A 15771-nucleotide genomic window follows, 5' to 3' on the forward strand; every position below is an offset into this window, starting at 1 on the left:
GTTCTCCGGATAATCGCGAGAAAACGAATATATGGGAAACACTGACAAGAAGAAGGGACAGGATGGTAGGACATCTACTAAGGCGTCAAGGAGTAACTTAAACGGTACTAGAGGGAGTTGTAGAGGGTAAAAACTGTTGGGGCAAACGGAGACCTGAATACATCCAGTAGATACTAGAGGACGTAGGTTGAAGTGCTACTCTGAGATGAAGAGGTTGGCACAGGAGAGGGATTTGTGGCGGGCCGCATCAAACCAGGCAGAAGACTGACAACTCAAAAAAAAAAAAAAAAAAAAAAAAAAAAAGTTCTCTCATGTCGTGCAATCATTTACCTAGGCGAAAAATGATCACCACACTAAATGGCGCTCACCATCACCTTGTAGGTAACATGGAGCATATTATGCGTGTTTGTACCAGAATACTTCTTTAAGGTGAAGATACGAGTACATAATTATATTCTTTCAAGATAAATAGTCGAACTTTAATGACGAAAATTAATGGCTGCATGTCACAGATTCTTTCAGCAACGTTCCACTGCATTAAAATCACATCATATGAACAGATATGAATGTCCACTGTATGAATAAACATTTAAATACTATCACTTAAAAGAACCAAAACAGTAAAATCCAGTATAGTTTGTTTTCCATAAATCCACAAATGGTGCTTCGCATAACATTGGCCAAGAAACACGTGCTGTTTTATCTACAGCACAATTTTGTGTGGTATTCACTAAACGCGTCTGCTCTTATCACTCTCTCAAACATAATGACACGGTGAAGTAGTTGGGACAGAGTACGCGGTAAAAGCACATGCTCAGACACATTGCAGCAACCGATTGCTGCATCGAAATCTCGGTTTCAAGCATTTTCAGTGATGGACAATTCCCCTTGTACTTAGCCAGGGTCAATTCTGATTTTTACAAATGTTTTCTGGGCCAATTTTACATTGCTCGCCCTGTGTCTACCAGGGTATGTACAACGTGCTTACCTTAAAACAGACAGTGGTTCACAATTTATGGCGAACCTCTGGAAGGAAAAGGTGCCGGAGCGAGAAATGGCAGTAACAGAAGACTGGTCTGCCATGAACAAGACGACGCGTTCGCCCAGGATAGCAGATTTTGAATACATGACGTAAACTGTCTTTCCAATGAGACTTTTAAAATTGCGTCTTGAAAAGTCTTATTTGCTCAGAGAGTTTCCCCACGGAGAGGAGACAAGATTTGGCAGCAATACGAAGACTGGCGTTGAATAATCTGGTAGAACCTACCATAAAGAGATCAGAAACAAACAAACAAATTGTTTTTGATTTCGCAGGGTCCGTTCTGAGCTTTAACTTACACACAGTAAATGCTGAATACGGACATACACATCATCCCTGACCGCTCGATTCTTAGCTTGATAAGGGAGAAGATAGCTAATGCACCTCTGCCAAACTTTATTTGTACTTATTTTTTGTACAGTAGTGTTTAACTATAACATGCACCACTTATATAATGTACGGCTAGGTAAATCTGAACTGTTATACGCATAGTGTGATGCAAGCGTAGATGTAACAATATAAGGCAATGTATTAAGAGCCGATGCCATTAGAATTCCGTCAGACAAGTCAAAAAACATAAAAGAAGGGAAAACGGTAGAGGAGGTATGATGCCAGTGTCATATAATCAAACTACAGATCAAAAGGAAATGTATTAAATTTTTAAGTAGACTGAAAGAATAATGATGAAAATAACTAAAGTGGCACAGAAAGAGATTAATGCTTGAAAATGACGTAATGTTACAGAGGGAATCAGGGAGGAGGAGGGGGTTGGTGTTTAACGTCCCATCGAGAACGAGACGGATCTCAAACTGGGGTTAAGAGGATGGGAAAGGAAATCGATCGCGTCCTTTCAAACAAAGTATCCCGGCATTTGCCTGAAGCGATTTACGGAAATCACGGGACACCTAAATCAGGACAGCCGGACGCGGGTTCGAACTGTCGTCTTCCCGATTGCGAGTCCAGTGTGATAACCACTGCGCCAGCTCGCTCGTTGGAGTCACGGAAACATACTGGTTGACACAAGGTTGGAAATGCACGATATGTTCAAATAAGGAAAAAAGAGATAATTGCTCGTACAAATGCCCAGCACTTTGAATAAATGATTTTCAAGAGCTACCGGATTTGTATCGATCTCTCGAAAATCCTTTAGAAGGGAGGAAAGAAGGGAGCTATCGCACAGTAACTGAATGTCGGAGGGCGTGCCCGCAGCAATGGGTCCTGCACGCACTCTGTCGGGGTGAGCCTGCGCCGTCGGCGACCTCTGCAGCGCAAGCGGCAGCCGTTTGTTTACTGCAGGCTGTGGGATGCGGCCGTTGGCTGCTGCGGTGTTTGTAAAGGTACGCGACTTGAGTGTAGGTCAGCTTCACACACACCGTGCGGAAGATGAGAGGTGCCGTTAAACCTCTGCGGCCTGTCTCTGGCTGCGAAGCTACGACCAAATAAGCAATTTAATCACTAATGAACATAAACTACAATGTAGGAAGGACCCAGTGCGGGTCTCGCATCCCAGACTTGCAAGTTATCGCAGCTACACTACTTTAACAGTCGGTAGAACGCTACCTCACTGGAGACACGGCAGCTCTCTCGTTGGCCAGTGGACACGGCCGTTGTGGGCGGACGGGGGAGGGCCAAGGAAGGGTGTACTTCAGACAGGCGACAAAACTAAGGGATAACCTCTCACTTAGTGATTTTGGCCATCAAAACGGACGGTTTGTCATATTGGGGCGCGTTTTGATAAAACTAGGAGAACAAGTTTGTTTGCATGGCCATCTTTCGTATCAAGTACAGACATACTTGTTTTGTAAATAAAACCGCCTTTTCCTGCTGCCACTTAATTCATTTTTCCCTTTTCGCCTTTTGCACGTTCTTATGCATCATCAGTGGGATCTATAACGATACAGTTTCTGTACTTGCTGCGGAAGATGGCCACGCATATGAACTTGTTATTCACGCAATGCTAACCCTTTCCACGTGGTCTATACCAGAAATTAATAAATAACAAAACTGTACCGTAATAAATCCCATTGATGATGCCTTAGAACAACAAAAAGGCGAAACGCGTCTGGGAAAAATAAATTAATTGTCAGCACGAAAAGGCGGTTTTATTTACAAAACAAGTGTAAACGCGAAGATACTGATGTAAATAACATTCCATCAGAATTTCTAAAATCATTGGGGGAAGTGGTAACCAAACGATTATTCACGTAGTGTGTAGAATCTATCAGACTAGCAGCACACCACAACATCGGGAAAATATCGTCCACACAATTCCGAACATAGCAAGGCCAGGTAAGTAGGAGAACTATACCATAACCATTTCAACAGCTCATGCGTCCAAACCACTGGCTAGAATAAAATACAGAACAATGGAAAACAAAATCGAGGTTCAGTTAGGTAACGATCTGATTGGCTTTAAGAAAGACAGAGACATCAGTGGGGCTTACATGTTGTTGGACTTGATAATAGAACAAACCTGAAGAAAACTGAAGACACGTCCATAGGCTTTGTCGAGCTGGGAAAAGCGTTCGACCGTGTAAAATGGTGCAACATGTTCGAAATTCTGAGAAAAATAGAAGTAACCAAACGTCCATTAATTGCATGAGTTCAGAATGGCGTCCGGGGGTCTGTTGGGGGAGGGAAACGGAGAGGAGTACCGCAAAATCTCATGTAAAGGTGAAGGGGGGGGGGGGGGAGAGGGTGGAGGAAGGGCGACAACTTTTTAGTTCAGAGTATACACATTATCATAGCAGACAACATTTTGGTTTGTATAGTTAATTCCGAGCATAGACAGTAGGTTTATTTAAGTTCCCACCAGTATTTATCGTCTTTGAACTAAACTGAATGCGTTACACGCGTGCATGTCCGGGATTCCCGCATTCGGAAGAAGTGCAGCGTAACTGCTAGGAATCATTCGGAGAGTCCTCTGGTGCAGCGGTCTAAACCCCTGTGTGCTTCTCAGTGAGTCGTTCGCAGTATTCTGCAACGCCTACATAACTGATGTTATTTTGTACAACATGAATTTGTACCACAGTTTCTGCAATGTGTATGTTAAGCGACATACTGACAAGTCTAAGCACACGTGTGGGCAAAAAGTTAATGATATTCGAATGAGTTACGGGAATGCAGGCGAGTGACGTCGTAGTTTACAGAGGACCTCCCGAAACATAACACACACACACACACACACACACACACACACACAGTGTTAACACTAGCGCCATCACAAAGATGACCGCATAAGAAGTTATCGATAGTGAAATTAATAATCAATCGATGAGACAGCATTGACTCAGTTTCTCTGTTTTTTTTTTTTTTTTTTTTTTTTTTTTTTGACAAGCGAGAGAGCCGGATTCCACGAAGAATTTGAACAAAAACGTCCATCTCTATTTATAAGGCTACTTGCTAATTTAATATTAACTGATTCCGTAACACTATCCCAATAGCTGAAAGTGCATTCCAGTAGGGGTCAAAGTTTAAAGAGATCTTCTCACGTACTTAATGGACATCCCCTGAGCTATAGGGAAAGACGAGAAAACTTCACAGTATGTACAAGAACGAAGAGGGAACAATAAGATCAGAAGAAAAATACTCAACTGCAGCACTGAAGATGATCATTATGTGATCGAAAACCGATTTTGCTGTTAATAAATCATCAAAATTACAGCCAACGCGGACCTTTCTTCTAATTTTATGCAAACAGAAATGGTTTAATGGGCGTCTCAGTAAATCTATGTTTTGCAGACAATGTTCGTATTGTGGGACGTATGCCTTGGTGATCCTTGCTATGGACCTAATGCATCAGATTAAATGTTTCACAGTCATTTCACACGGAAATCTATCTTGCCTCTCAAGATGCTGTAAAAGAGTCCCAATGCAAGATCTTATGAAGCTTCAGTGGGGCCTGATGGAATGAATCCTCTTTCCAATTGTGAGACAGTAACATTTTTGCATCCTGCTTCCACGCATAGCACAGCCTGTCTTTTAGAGAGTCTTTCCACACTGAACCAAAGAACACGCCGCTGCAGGTCGGGCAGTCGTTCAGAGCAGCTCACTGAGGTAAGAAAGTTGAGAAATAGCAACGACACCGCACCCCGGAAGTGGATAAACAACGATCTGGGCCCGTCAAAACGTCAATATGCTGTTCAAGAATATCGACATTGGTCCCTGCTTCACTGATGGGATCTTAAAACGGCCACAAATATCTGCAGAACCTAATACACACGCAGCCGTACTTGGTGGGAGATATCCTATTGGTCATATGGTAGCAACAAGACTGCCGCGGTGGTCTAGCGCTTGCCGGCACGGTAGCTCAGTGTGTACGGTCAGGGAGCTGGTTGGCCTCTGTAATAAAAACTGACTTAAAGGATCAACAACGAACTTGAACGGATGTCATGTGACTTCCGCAATGACCAAACACAACATTACAAAAAAAAGAGAAGAAAACAAGAAAAATAAGCGGTTAAGGCGCTCAGTCCGGAACCGCGCGACTGCTCCGGTCGCAGGTTCGAATTCTGCCTCGGGCATGGATGTGTGTGATGTCCTTAGGTTAGTTTGGTTTAAGTAGTTCTAAGTTCTAGGGGACTGATGACCTCAGCAGTTAAGTCCCATAGTGCTCAGAGCCATTTGAACCAATTTTTTTTTTTTTTTGATTGGTAGAGGCGGACCAATTCCATGGCCTCCACGCTCTCCTGACCTCAATCCTCTTGACTTTCATTTATGGGGGCATTTGAAAGCTCTTGTCTACGCAACTCCGGTACCAAATGTGGAGACTCTTCGTGCTCGTATTGTGGACGGCTCTGATACAATACGCCATTCCCCAGGTCTGCATCAGAGCGTCAGGGATTCCATGTGACGGAGGGTGGATCCATGTATCCTCGCTAACGGAGGACACTTTGAAGATTTCCTGTAACAAAGTCTTTGAAGTCACGCTGGTACGTTCTGTTGCTGTGTGTTTCCATTCCATGATTAATGTGGTTTGAAGAGAAGAATAAAATGAGCTCTAACATGGCAAGTAAGCGTTTCCGGACACATTTCCACGTAACATATTTTCTTTCTTTGTGTGTGTGGAATGTTTCCTGAAAGTTTGGCCGTACCTTTTTGTAACACCCTATAGACCTTCTGCACAGGACATTTCTACAGTATATCTTTGGCTAGTTCGTCTTGGAAACACAAAAAGGCCCGCACGCTCACAGGAGTATGTTACCAGCGCTCTCATGACATGACCTTGACCTTTAGCATCAGATTACAGTGATAAGGACTGCCAGTGTCAGGTTACGCACTTGGGTTCCTTGGTACCCCCGACCACTTATCCCCCCCCCCCCTCCCGCCCCCCCCCCCCCTCCGGAGAACCGTCATCAGGAATTAATCATGGTCGCCGAGATAAACCCCCACACATCTTACGCAATTGTTTGATTTATATTTAAGGTCATAACGTAACCCAATAATGGTTATGTAACATGAAATTGGCGGGAAAGATCTTCCTCTCCCCCTCAGCCAATGGGAGCACAATAAAATGGCGGGAGACTCAGTAGACCAATAAGACAAGGGCACCCCTCCACCGCCATACCACGCTTTGTAAATGGGGGTACTTGAGTGGAAGTGGAAGGCGTTCACTTCCGAGCCGGACAGCACAGACAGGGTCGTGACGTGCTATTTGTTAATAACAACCAATAAAACATCTTTATCGTATTTATTCCTTATTGCTACACAATTTTCCGTATTTGTAGCTGGGGCTCTCTGGAAGGAGAGTCTGTAGGCCGTGTCTACTTTTTAATAACAAATTACGTCAAGTCACGCCAGTTAGTGAGGCCTAGGCTATGGTTATTTGGTAACAACAGTTTAATATTTCGTCATTCGAGGCGCCAGCAGAGATCACAAACAGGCATCATCTGAGTATATTTCCGTCAATTTTCGGTTTTTATTCAATTATGCAATATCCACCCTAACGCCTCCGCGACCTCTCGACGTCATGATTCTCTCATACAATCACAATGCAGCACGGGCCCAATTTCTTTACCACTGCCAAGCCATCAGTTCGGTACTAGTGTGGCTAGCGCCATAGTGTTAGAACTGAACACGATGATACAAATAGTGTAATTTCATATTAATGACGTCATAACACAATCGATTTCCAACCAAAGATGCCGTACGCATAAAAAATAAGACGCCGCGACTGGTAAACACGCTGCTAAGCCACCTCCACTTTACTGGAATGCGTCACATCTAAGGGAATTCTGGTGCTTCCAACCAAAGACGCTATACGTTTAGTACAGCTCTAGGCCAAAAAAATGCAACTAGAGAGTTTCTCACATCGTGAGAGAGGTGCCGTGGCCTCTCTGAGTCTATGACCGACTGTATATGTGGATATAGTTCGTTTTTCTTCCACTGTGGCCTTTGCTGAGTCTCATTTGTGTGTGGCGAGGACCTGTATAGTTCGCCTTATTTGCGCATCTATTCAAATGGTTCAAATGACTCTGAACACTTTGGGACTTAACATCAGAGGTCATCAGTCCTCTATACTTACAACTACTTAAATCTAACTAAACTAATGACATCACACTCATCCATGCCCGAAGCAGGATTCGAACCTGCGACCGTAGGAGCAGTGCGGTTCCGGACTGAAGCGCCTAGACCGTTCGGCCACAGCGGCCGGCACGCATCTATTTACGAGGCTTGTGGTGGCTTTGGACCCTGTTATTGCTAGAGTTACATGCCTGGGAGCGCCGGTGGATCTCGTCTACGGTCAGTAATATTGCAGAATTGTATTTATGAGTACTCTAGCATCGCCACTAACTAGTACTACTGCAGGGTTTATTTGAGTAAATACCTTGTTGTGGCAGGTTAGTGGTTATTTCTCGGCTTTCCACTGTTAGAACCGTACATACATATGCGATGTTGCTCATTATTAATGAACAGGTAAGTTTTGGGAGCATTAATTTTTTTAAATACTGCACAGTGTTAGTTGTCCAGGCTGTGTATTTGGAATTCTAGGGATCATTCGAAATTACGTTAATAGCGATAGCTATACTCGGATTTCCCTGTATTTAATAAAAGTGACCTTCGGTAACGTCGCGTATATTAACAACATAGCTGTCTTTTTTGTTTAGGTACGGTAATTATAATTAAGTGTCTTCTTTCAACGTGGGAGTGCTGCGTGGCTGAAAATGGTGTCGTTCACGAATAGGCGCAAGTTTAGAAGCATTATAGTTGGGGGGGGGGGGGGGACATTGTTTGTCGCTGGTTCGGATAGAAAGGGGACGGTGAGGAGAGTGCTTGGTGCTTTCAACGGTCAGCAGCGTTTACCCGCTGTGGCGGGCTGTCCGTCGCTCCCCTCCTCCCTCCCCTTCCTGGAGGTGGATGGGGCGCTCCTTCTGTAGGCGACCAGATGGCCACACCTTAATTGTACGACTGTCTCGGCCGTTGCTGAACCAGTATTTGTGGTTACTCTCCACAAACAGTTATTCTTATGGGCAGTGGCGGATCGCAGGTGTACACTCAGGGTGTTCACAAATTTCTAAATTCAGATAAATATGTGAGTGCAAAATTAATAGCACCTGCTGTACGACAGTTATACTTATCAACATATTTATACAACTGCAGCCAATGTCAGTAATAATAATAATAATAGTAATAATAATAATAATAATAATAATAATAATAATCATAATAATCATAACTTGTCTGAAAACAAGAAGAATTGCTTTTATGAAATTTTGTTGTTTTGAACATATGTTTTGTACATAATTAAGTAAAGTTTATGGCTTCAATGAACCACCTTCAAGCTGTCAGTCTACCGTTCCACTCTCGAACGGCGCGCGGGAAAAACGAGCACTTAAATGTTTCTGTGTGAGCCCTGATCTCTCTTATTTTATCGAGATGATCATTGCTCCCTATGTAGGCGGGTGCCAACACAATGTTTTCGCAATCGGAGGAGAAAATTGGTGATTGTTTCATGAGAAGATCACGTCGCAACGAAAAACGCCTTTGTTTTAATGATTGCCACTCCAATTCAAATATCATGTCTGTGGCACTGTCTCGGCTATTTCGCGATAAAACAAAACGAGCTGCCCTTCTTTGAACTTTTTCGATGTTATCCTTCAGTCTCACCTGATGCGGATCACACAATGCACAGCAATACTCAAGAGTAGGGCGAACAAGCATGGTGTAAGCAGTCTCTTTGGTAGATCTGTTGCACCTTCTAAGTATTCTGCTAATGAATTGCAGTCTTTGATTTGCTCTACCCACAACATTGTTTATGTGATCGTACCAATTTAGGTTATTTCTAATTCTACTCCCTTAGTACTTAGTTGAATTTACAGCCTTACGTTTTGTGTAACTTATCACGTAATCGAAATTTAGCGCATTTCTTTTAGTACTCCTGTGAATAACTTCACACTTTTCTTTACTCACGGTCAATTGCCACTTTTCGCATCATACAGATATCTTATCTAAATCATTTTGCAATTCGTTTAGATTATCTGATGACTTTACAAGACGGTAAATGACAGCATCAACTGCAAACAATCTAAGATGGCTTCTCAGATTGTCTCCTATGTCGTATAGATATATAGATCAGGAACAATAGAGGGCCCATAGCACTTCCTTGGGGAACGCTGGATATTACTTCTGTTTTACTCAATGACTCTCCGTCTCTTACTATAACTGTGAGCTTCCTGACAGGAAATCATGAATCCAGTCGCAGAACTGAGGCGATATTCCAGAGCCACACAGTTTGGTTAGGAGACGCTTGTGAGGAATGGTGTCGAAAGCCTCCTGGAAATCTAAAAATACGGATCAATTTAACATCGTCTGTCAATAGCACTCATTACTTCATGAGTATGAAGGGCTAGTTGTGTTTCACGAAAACGGTATTTACTGGTCGTGTCTCACAAGAACGGTATTTTCTGAATGCGTGCTGACTGTGTACCAATAAATCGTTTTCTTCGAGGTACTTCACGATGTTCGAACACAGTATATGTTCCAAAACCGTACTGCAAATCGACGTTAGTGATATAGGCCTGTAATTGAGCGGATTACTCCTACTTCCCTTTTTGGGGAAGTTCCCGTTTCGAAAACAAAGTGACACCGTTACGTCAGACCGCTCGCTCACAAGTGACTGTGTCTCCCTCGATTGCCCGCTCTCACGGATGACGTTGGACGGCCGAGTCCATTTGGTCGGAGGTAAGGAAGGTATGTCAACAACGTGTGCTATCAGCTACAGTAGCAGATTCCCATTGCATAGTGTCTCCACAGCAGTGTTACCACTATTTAAATACCAACCTACGTAATTATCACAATTCCTTACTTCATGTGGAGGGTTCCCCTGGGTGACCTCGGTAAACTCCCAGCGGCTCCCAACGGGGCCGGGAGTCGGGGGCACCTACAGACCCCAGCGTGTAACCTGAGAGTGGAAATCTTTATTAGTGTAATCTCATGCTTAAGGTCTGGGCTGTCTCACATGCCCGCAGATAACCTGCTTACCAGAAGTAACCCTTTTGGACTTCCAGCTGTGAGTTAAATGAAACAACAGGCTTACAAGAAAACTCAGATGAGACACGAAACGTGAAATGCCGTCGATTGTGGAACTGTTGTGTTATAGATCCAAATAAAATTCAACGGCTGCGCGGGATTAGCCGAGCGGTCCAAAGCGCTGCAGTCATGGACTGTGCGGCTAGTCCCGGCGGAGGTTCGTGTTGTGTTGGCAGAAGAGCCAACACCGTGTTACGAGTAGAGGCCGAAATGCACGCGTTTTAGCTCACGCAGGCTGGCGTGAGGAGGGAAGAACTATACTGACGTGAGGTCTGGAACATGATCAGAAATTATAATTCAGAAAGCGGACGTAATTACTTAGATAACTTTAATCCATTAATGATGAAAGTCGCTCTAGACGGTACATGATTCACAATATTATCTGTTCAGAATACATTACGGTAACTGAATGTGGCGCCTTGCTAGGTCGTAGCAAATGACGTAGCTAAAGGCTATGCTAAATTGTCATCTCTGCAAATGAGAGCGTATGTAGACAGTGAACCATCGCTAGCAAAGCCAGCTGTACAACTGGGGCGAGTGCTAGGGAGTCTCTCTAGACTAGACCAGCCGTGTGGCGGCGCTCGGTTTGCAACCACTGATAGTGGCGACACGCGGGTCCGACGTATACTAACGGAACGCGGCCCATTTAAAGGCTACCACCTAGCAAGTGTTGTGTCTGCGGTGACACCACAGTTCGAGTCCTCCCTCGGGCATATGTGTGTGTGTGTATGTGTGTGTATGTGTGTGTGTGTGTGTGTGTGTGTGTGTGTGTGTGTGTGTGTGTGTGTGTATGTGTGTGTCGTTAGGATAATTTAGGTTAAGTAGTGTGTAATCTTAGGGACTGATGAATGACCTTTGCAGTTAAGTCCCATAAGATTTCACACACATTTGAACAAAATTCAACGTTTCTGAAATGCCTTTTTAGCTTATATCATTGTCTGGGGTCAAGATTTTGAGCACTTGATATGACAGTGATAATAATAAACACTCGAACTTTACGTGATTCGTGTGATTGCTTGCATTTGATACAACAGGGCAGAGGTTTGTGAGACGTTTTCTCCTAACAGAGGGATAGTTGTTTTTGGCGGTATCTTGAAACTGACTGATCGACATGTTATATCCTTGAAGTCCTCTGTGAAGAGTTCTTCCAATGCCACGGAGTACAGAAAAGTGTATAGTTAAGTTAAAAATAACGACGGTATCATAACTCGGCAGCTATAACGTTAAAAATTTCTTCCTTGCTTAGCTGTGTATACTTCCTCATTCCAGATAGGAATTCTTAGGTGGCCTGTGGTAGCTGTCTCAAACTGCGTGAAAAGACGACGTTACTATTGGGAATTCCGTTTCAGCAGGAAAATTGTTACACCTTACCTGCACACGCCTGTAAGTGGGTTATAAGCCCAGCCGTCGCTGCAGTGTCTCACGGAAGAGTTTCCCTCCGCCTTGCAGATGTGGAACTTGGTACAGTCGTAAGGGTCAGGGAAGAGCCCCATGCCTGTACACGTGATGGGGTAGTTTTCCACCTCGCATTCCGATTCGCCTTCGACGCATTCCCCACGAACGCATCCGTAGTTGCCCTGACACGTTATCAACTCAATAGCTTGTTCTTCCCCTTGGCAGAGCAGTACCTGTGGAAAGAAATAACTTTTGTAATGTAAGTGATCTGATGCAGTATTATGGCGTTCTAACTCTACGTTTCCAACCAGCAATGTTTTTTGACTAGCTTTAGGAAATTTCATATGCACTATAGATACACTATAACTGCACAATATATAGGGTGTAAAACACTGCGTACAAAATTTTAGAGTGGTTACAGTGTACGAAAGTAAACACTTCTTGTATATGACAAACAACTCACCGTTTCCCCGCTAGGTGTCCACGAAGTGATGTTCAGAGATTCTGTTCAGACTGCCGTGTAACGAATATTCTTTAGAGATCTTGCAGAAAAATGTCGTATGTTTACACTTACGCACAATTCGCATCAGCATGTCTAATACCTACATGATAACGAGGTGTTTCACCAACAATGGTTGCAACTTCAGTCAAACAGGCAACCATGTTCAGTAGAATCTATCGGCGTCTTGTATATGAAACACTTCACGTCCTCTACCCACAGATGAGAAACTCCTGGCAGTATTTCACTAAAATGACCGTTAAATCTTTCAAATGTGCCAAAATTTCACTATCTCTTCCCTCAAAACCACGCTTCCCCACGAATTAGGTGCCTGTGAGCTAACTCGACTACAGTGACATCAGTCATGAAGACCCTGTAAGTAGTAGGGCAGCAAGCACATCAGTGAATTTTGTTAGTGTGGGTTGCCTACATTCAGGAGCGTGTATACATTTAAAAGCAAACCTACCGTTCTCTTTTCACTGACAGGTCCTTAACCTGTTGTTCACCCATCCCCCTTACCCTCTTACTCGTCCTTCCTGCCCCAGCTCTCTGGGCACTCCCCTCACCGATAAATTAATTAAACTCCCCCCTTCTGGGAGCTCCTCCAGTCCTTTCCCTCCCCTTCCAAATCTGGAAATTGGCGGGGAAAGGACTCACTTCATGCTGGAGACGAAGGATCTCACAACAAGAAATACAATTATGCACTACTGGCCATTAAAATTGCTACACCACGAAGATGACGTGCTACACACGTGAAATTTAACCAACAGGAAGAAGATGCTGTGATATGAAAATGATTAATTTTTCAGAGCATTCAAACAGGTTGGCGCCGGTGGCGACACCTACAATGTGCTGACATGAGGAAAGTTTCCAACCGATTTCTCATACACAAACAGCAGTTGACCGACGTTGCCTGGTGAAACGTTGTTGCGATGCTTCGTGTAAGGAGGAGAAATGTGTACCATCCCGTTTCTGGCTCTGATAAAGGTAGGATTGTAGCCTATCGCGATTGCAGTTTATCGTATTGCGACATTGCTGGTCACATTGGTCGAGATCCAATGACTGTTAGCAGAATATGGAATCGGTGGGTTCAGGAGGGTAATACGGAACGCCGTGTTGGTCCCAACGGCCTGGTATCACTAGCAGTCGAGATGACAAGCATCTTATCCGCATGGCAATAACAGAACATGCAGCCACATCTCGATCCCTGAGTCAACAGATGGGGACATGTGCAAGACAACAACCATATGCATGAACAGTTCGATGACGTTTGCAGCAGCATGGGCTATCAGCTCAGAGACAGTGGCTGCGTTTACCCTAGATGCTGCGTCACAGACAGGAGCGCCTGAGATGATGTACTCAACAACGAGCCTGGGTGCACTAATGGCAAAACGTCATTTTTTCGGACGAACCCAGGTTCTGTTTACAGCATAATGATGGTCGCACCCGTGTTTGGCGACATTGCAGTGAACACACTTTGGAAGCATGTATTCATCATCACAATATTGGCATGTCACCCGGCATGATGGTTCAAATGGCTCGGAGCACTATGAGACTTAACTTCTGAGGTCATCAGTCCCCTAGAACTTAGGGCTACTTAAACCTAACTAACCTAAGGACTTCACACACATCCATGCCCGAGGCAGGATTCGAATCTGCGACCGTAGCGGTCATGCGGTTCCAGACTGAAGCACCTAGAATCGCTTGGCCACACCGACTGGCCCCGGCATGATGGTGCGGGGTGCCATTGGTTACACATCTCAGTCACCTCTTGTTCGCATTGAGTGCGCTTTGATCAGTGGACGTTACTTTTCAGATCTGTTACGACCTGTGGCTTTGCCCTTCATTTGATCCCTGCGAAACACTTCCTTTCATCAGGATAATGCACGACCGCATGTTGCAGGTCCTGTACGGGTCTTTTGGGATACAGAAAATGTTCGACTGCTGCCCTGGCCAGCACATTCCCCAGATCTCTCACCAACTGAAAACGTCTGGTCAATGGTGGCTGAGCAACTGGTTCGTCACAATACGCCAGTCACTACTCTTGATGAACTGTTGTATTGTGTCGAAGCTGCATGGGCAGCTGTACCTGTACAAGCCATCCAAGCTCTGTTTGAACCAATGCCCAGGCCTATCAAGGCCGTTATTATGGCGAGAGGTGGTTTTTCTGGATACTGATTTCTCAGGATCTATGCACCCAAACTGCATGAAAATTTAATCACATGTCAGTTCTAGTATATATACACTCCTGTAAATGGAAAAAAGAACACATTGACACCGGTGTGTCAGACCCACCATACTTGCTCCGGACATTGCGAGAGGGCTGTACAAGCAATGATCACACGCACGGCACAGCGGACACACCAGGAACCTCGGTGTTGGCCGTCGAATGGCGCTAGCTGCGCAGCATTTGTGCACCGCCGCCGTCAGTGTCAGCCAGTTTGCCGTGGCATACGGAGCTCCATCGCAGTCTTTAACACTGGTAGCATGCCGCGACAGCGTGGACGTGAACCGTATGTGCAGTTGACGGACTTTGAGTGAGGGTGTATAGTGGGCATGCGGGAGGCCGGGTGGACGTACCGCCGAATTGCTCAACACGTGGGGAATGAGGTCTCCACAGTACATCGATGTTGCCGCCAGTGGTCGGCGGAAGGTGCACGTGTCCGTCGACCTCGGACCGGACCGCAGCGACGCACGGATGCACGCCAAGACCGTAGGATCCTACTCAGTGCCGTAGGGGACTACACCGCCACTTCCCAGCAAATTAGGGACACTGTTGCTCCTGGGGTATCGGCGAGGACCATTCGCAACCGTCTCCATGAAGCTGGGCTAAGGTCCCACACACTGTTAAGCCGTCTTCCGCTGACGCCACAACATCGTGCAGCCCGCCTCCAGTGGTGTCGCGACAGGCGTGAATGGAGGGACGAATGGAGACGTGTCGTCTTCAGCGATGAGAGTCGATTCTGCCTTGGTGCCAATGATGGTCGTATGCGTGTTTGGCGCCGTGCAGGTGAGCGCCACAATCAGGACTGCATACGACCGAGGCGCTCAGGGCCAACACCCGGCATCATGGTGTGGGGAGCGATCTCCTACACTGGCCGTACACCTCTGGTGATCGTCGAGGGGACACTGAATAGTGCACGGTACATCCAAACCGCCATCGAAGCCATCGTTCTACCATTCCTAGACCGGCAAGGGAACTTGCTGTTCCAACAGGCCAATGCACGTCCGCATGTATCCTGTGCCACCCAACGTTCTCTAGAAGGTGTAAGTCAACTACCCTGGCCAGCAAGATCTCCGAATCAGTCCC

At 45.2% G+C, this 15771-nt stretch overlaps 1 protein-coding gene across 9 annotated transcripts in view; it reads right to left on the reverse strand.

The window, feature by feature from the left end:
• Window positions 1–15771, reverse strand: part of LOC126266854 (mucin-5AC-like) — a 622221-nt gene that overhangs the window by 342222 nt on the left and 264228 nt on the right. For 2 of the 9 annotated variants that reach the window (XM_049971468.1, XM_049971465.1), the window contains exon 3: window positions 11939–12195. The exons of the other annotated variants lie outside the window; for them this stretch is intronic. In XM_049971468.1, the coding sequence (XP_049827425.1) occupies window positions 11939–12195 (257 nt within the window). The remainder of the gene's footprint in view (window positions 1–11938; window positions 12196–15771) is intronic. 9 annotated transcript variants of the gene reach the window in all.

The sequence above is a fragment of the Schistocerca gregaria genome, chromosome 4, assembly GCF_023897955.1.
Source record: "Schistocerca gregaria isolate iqSchGreg1 chromosome 4, iqSchGreg1.2, whole genome shotgun sequence".
NCBI classification, from domain to species: Eukaryota; Metazoa; Arthropoda; class Insecta; order Orthoptera; family Acrididae; genus Schistocerca; species Schistocerca gregaria.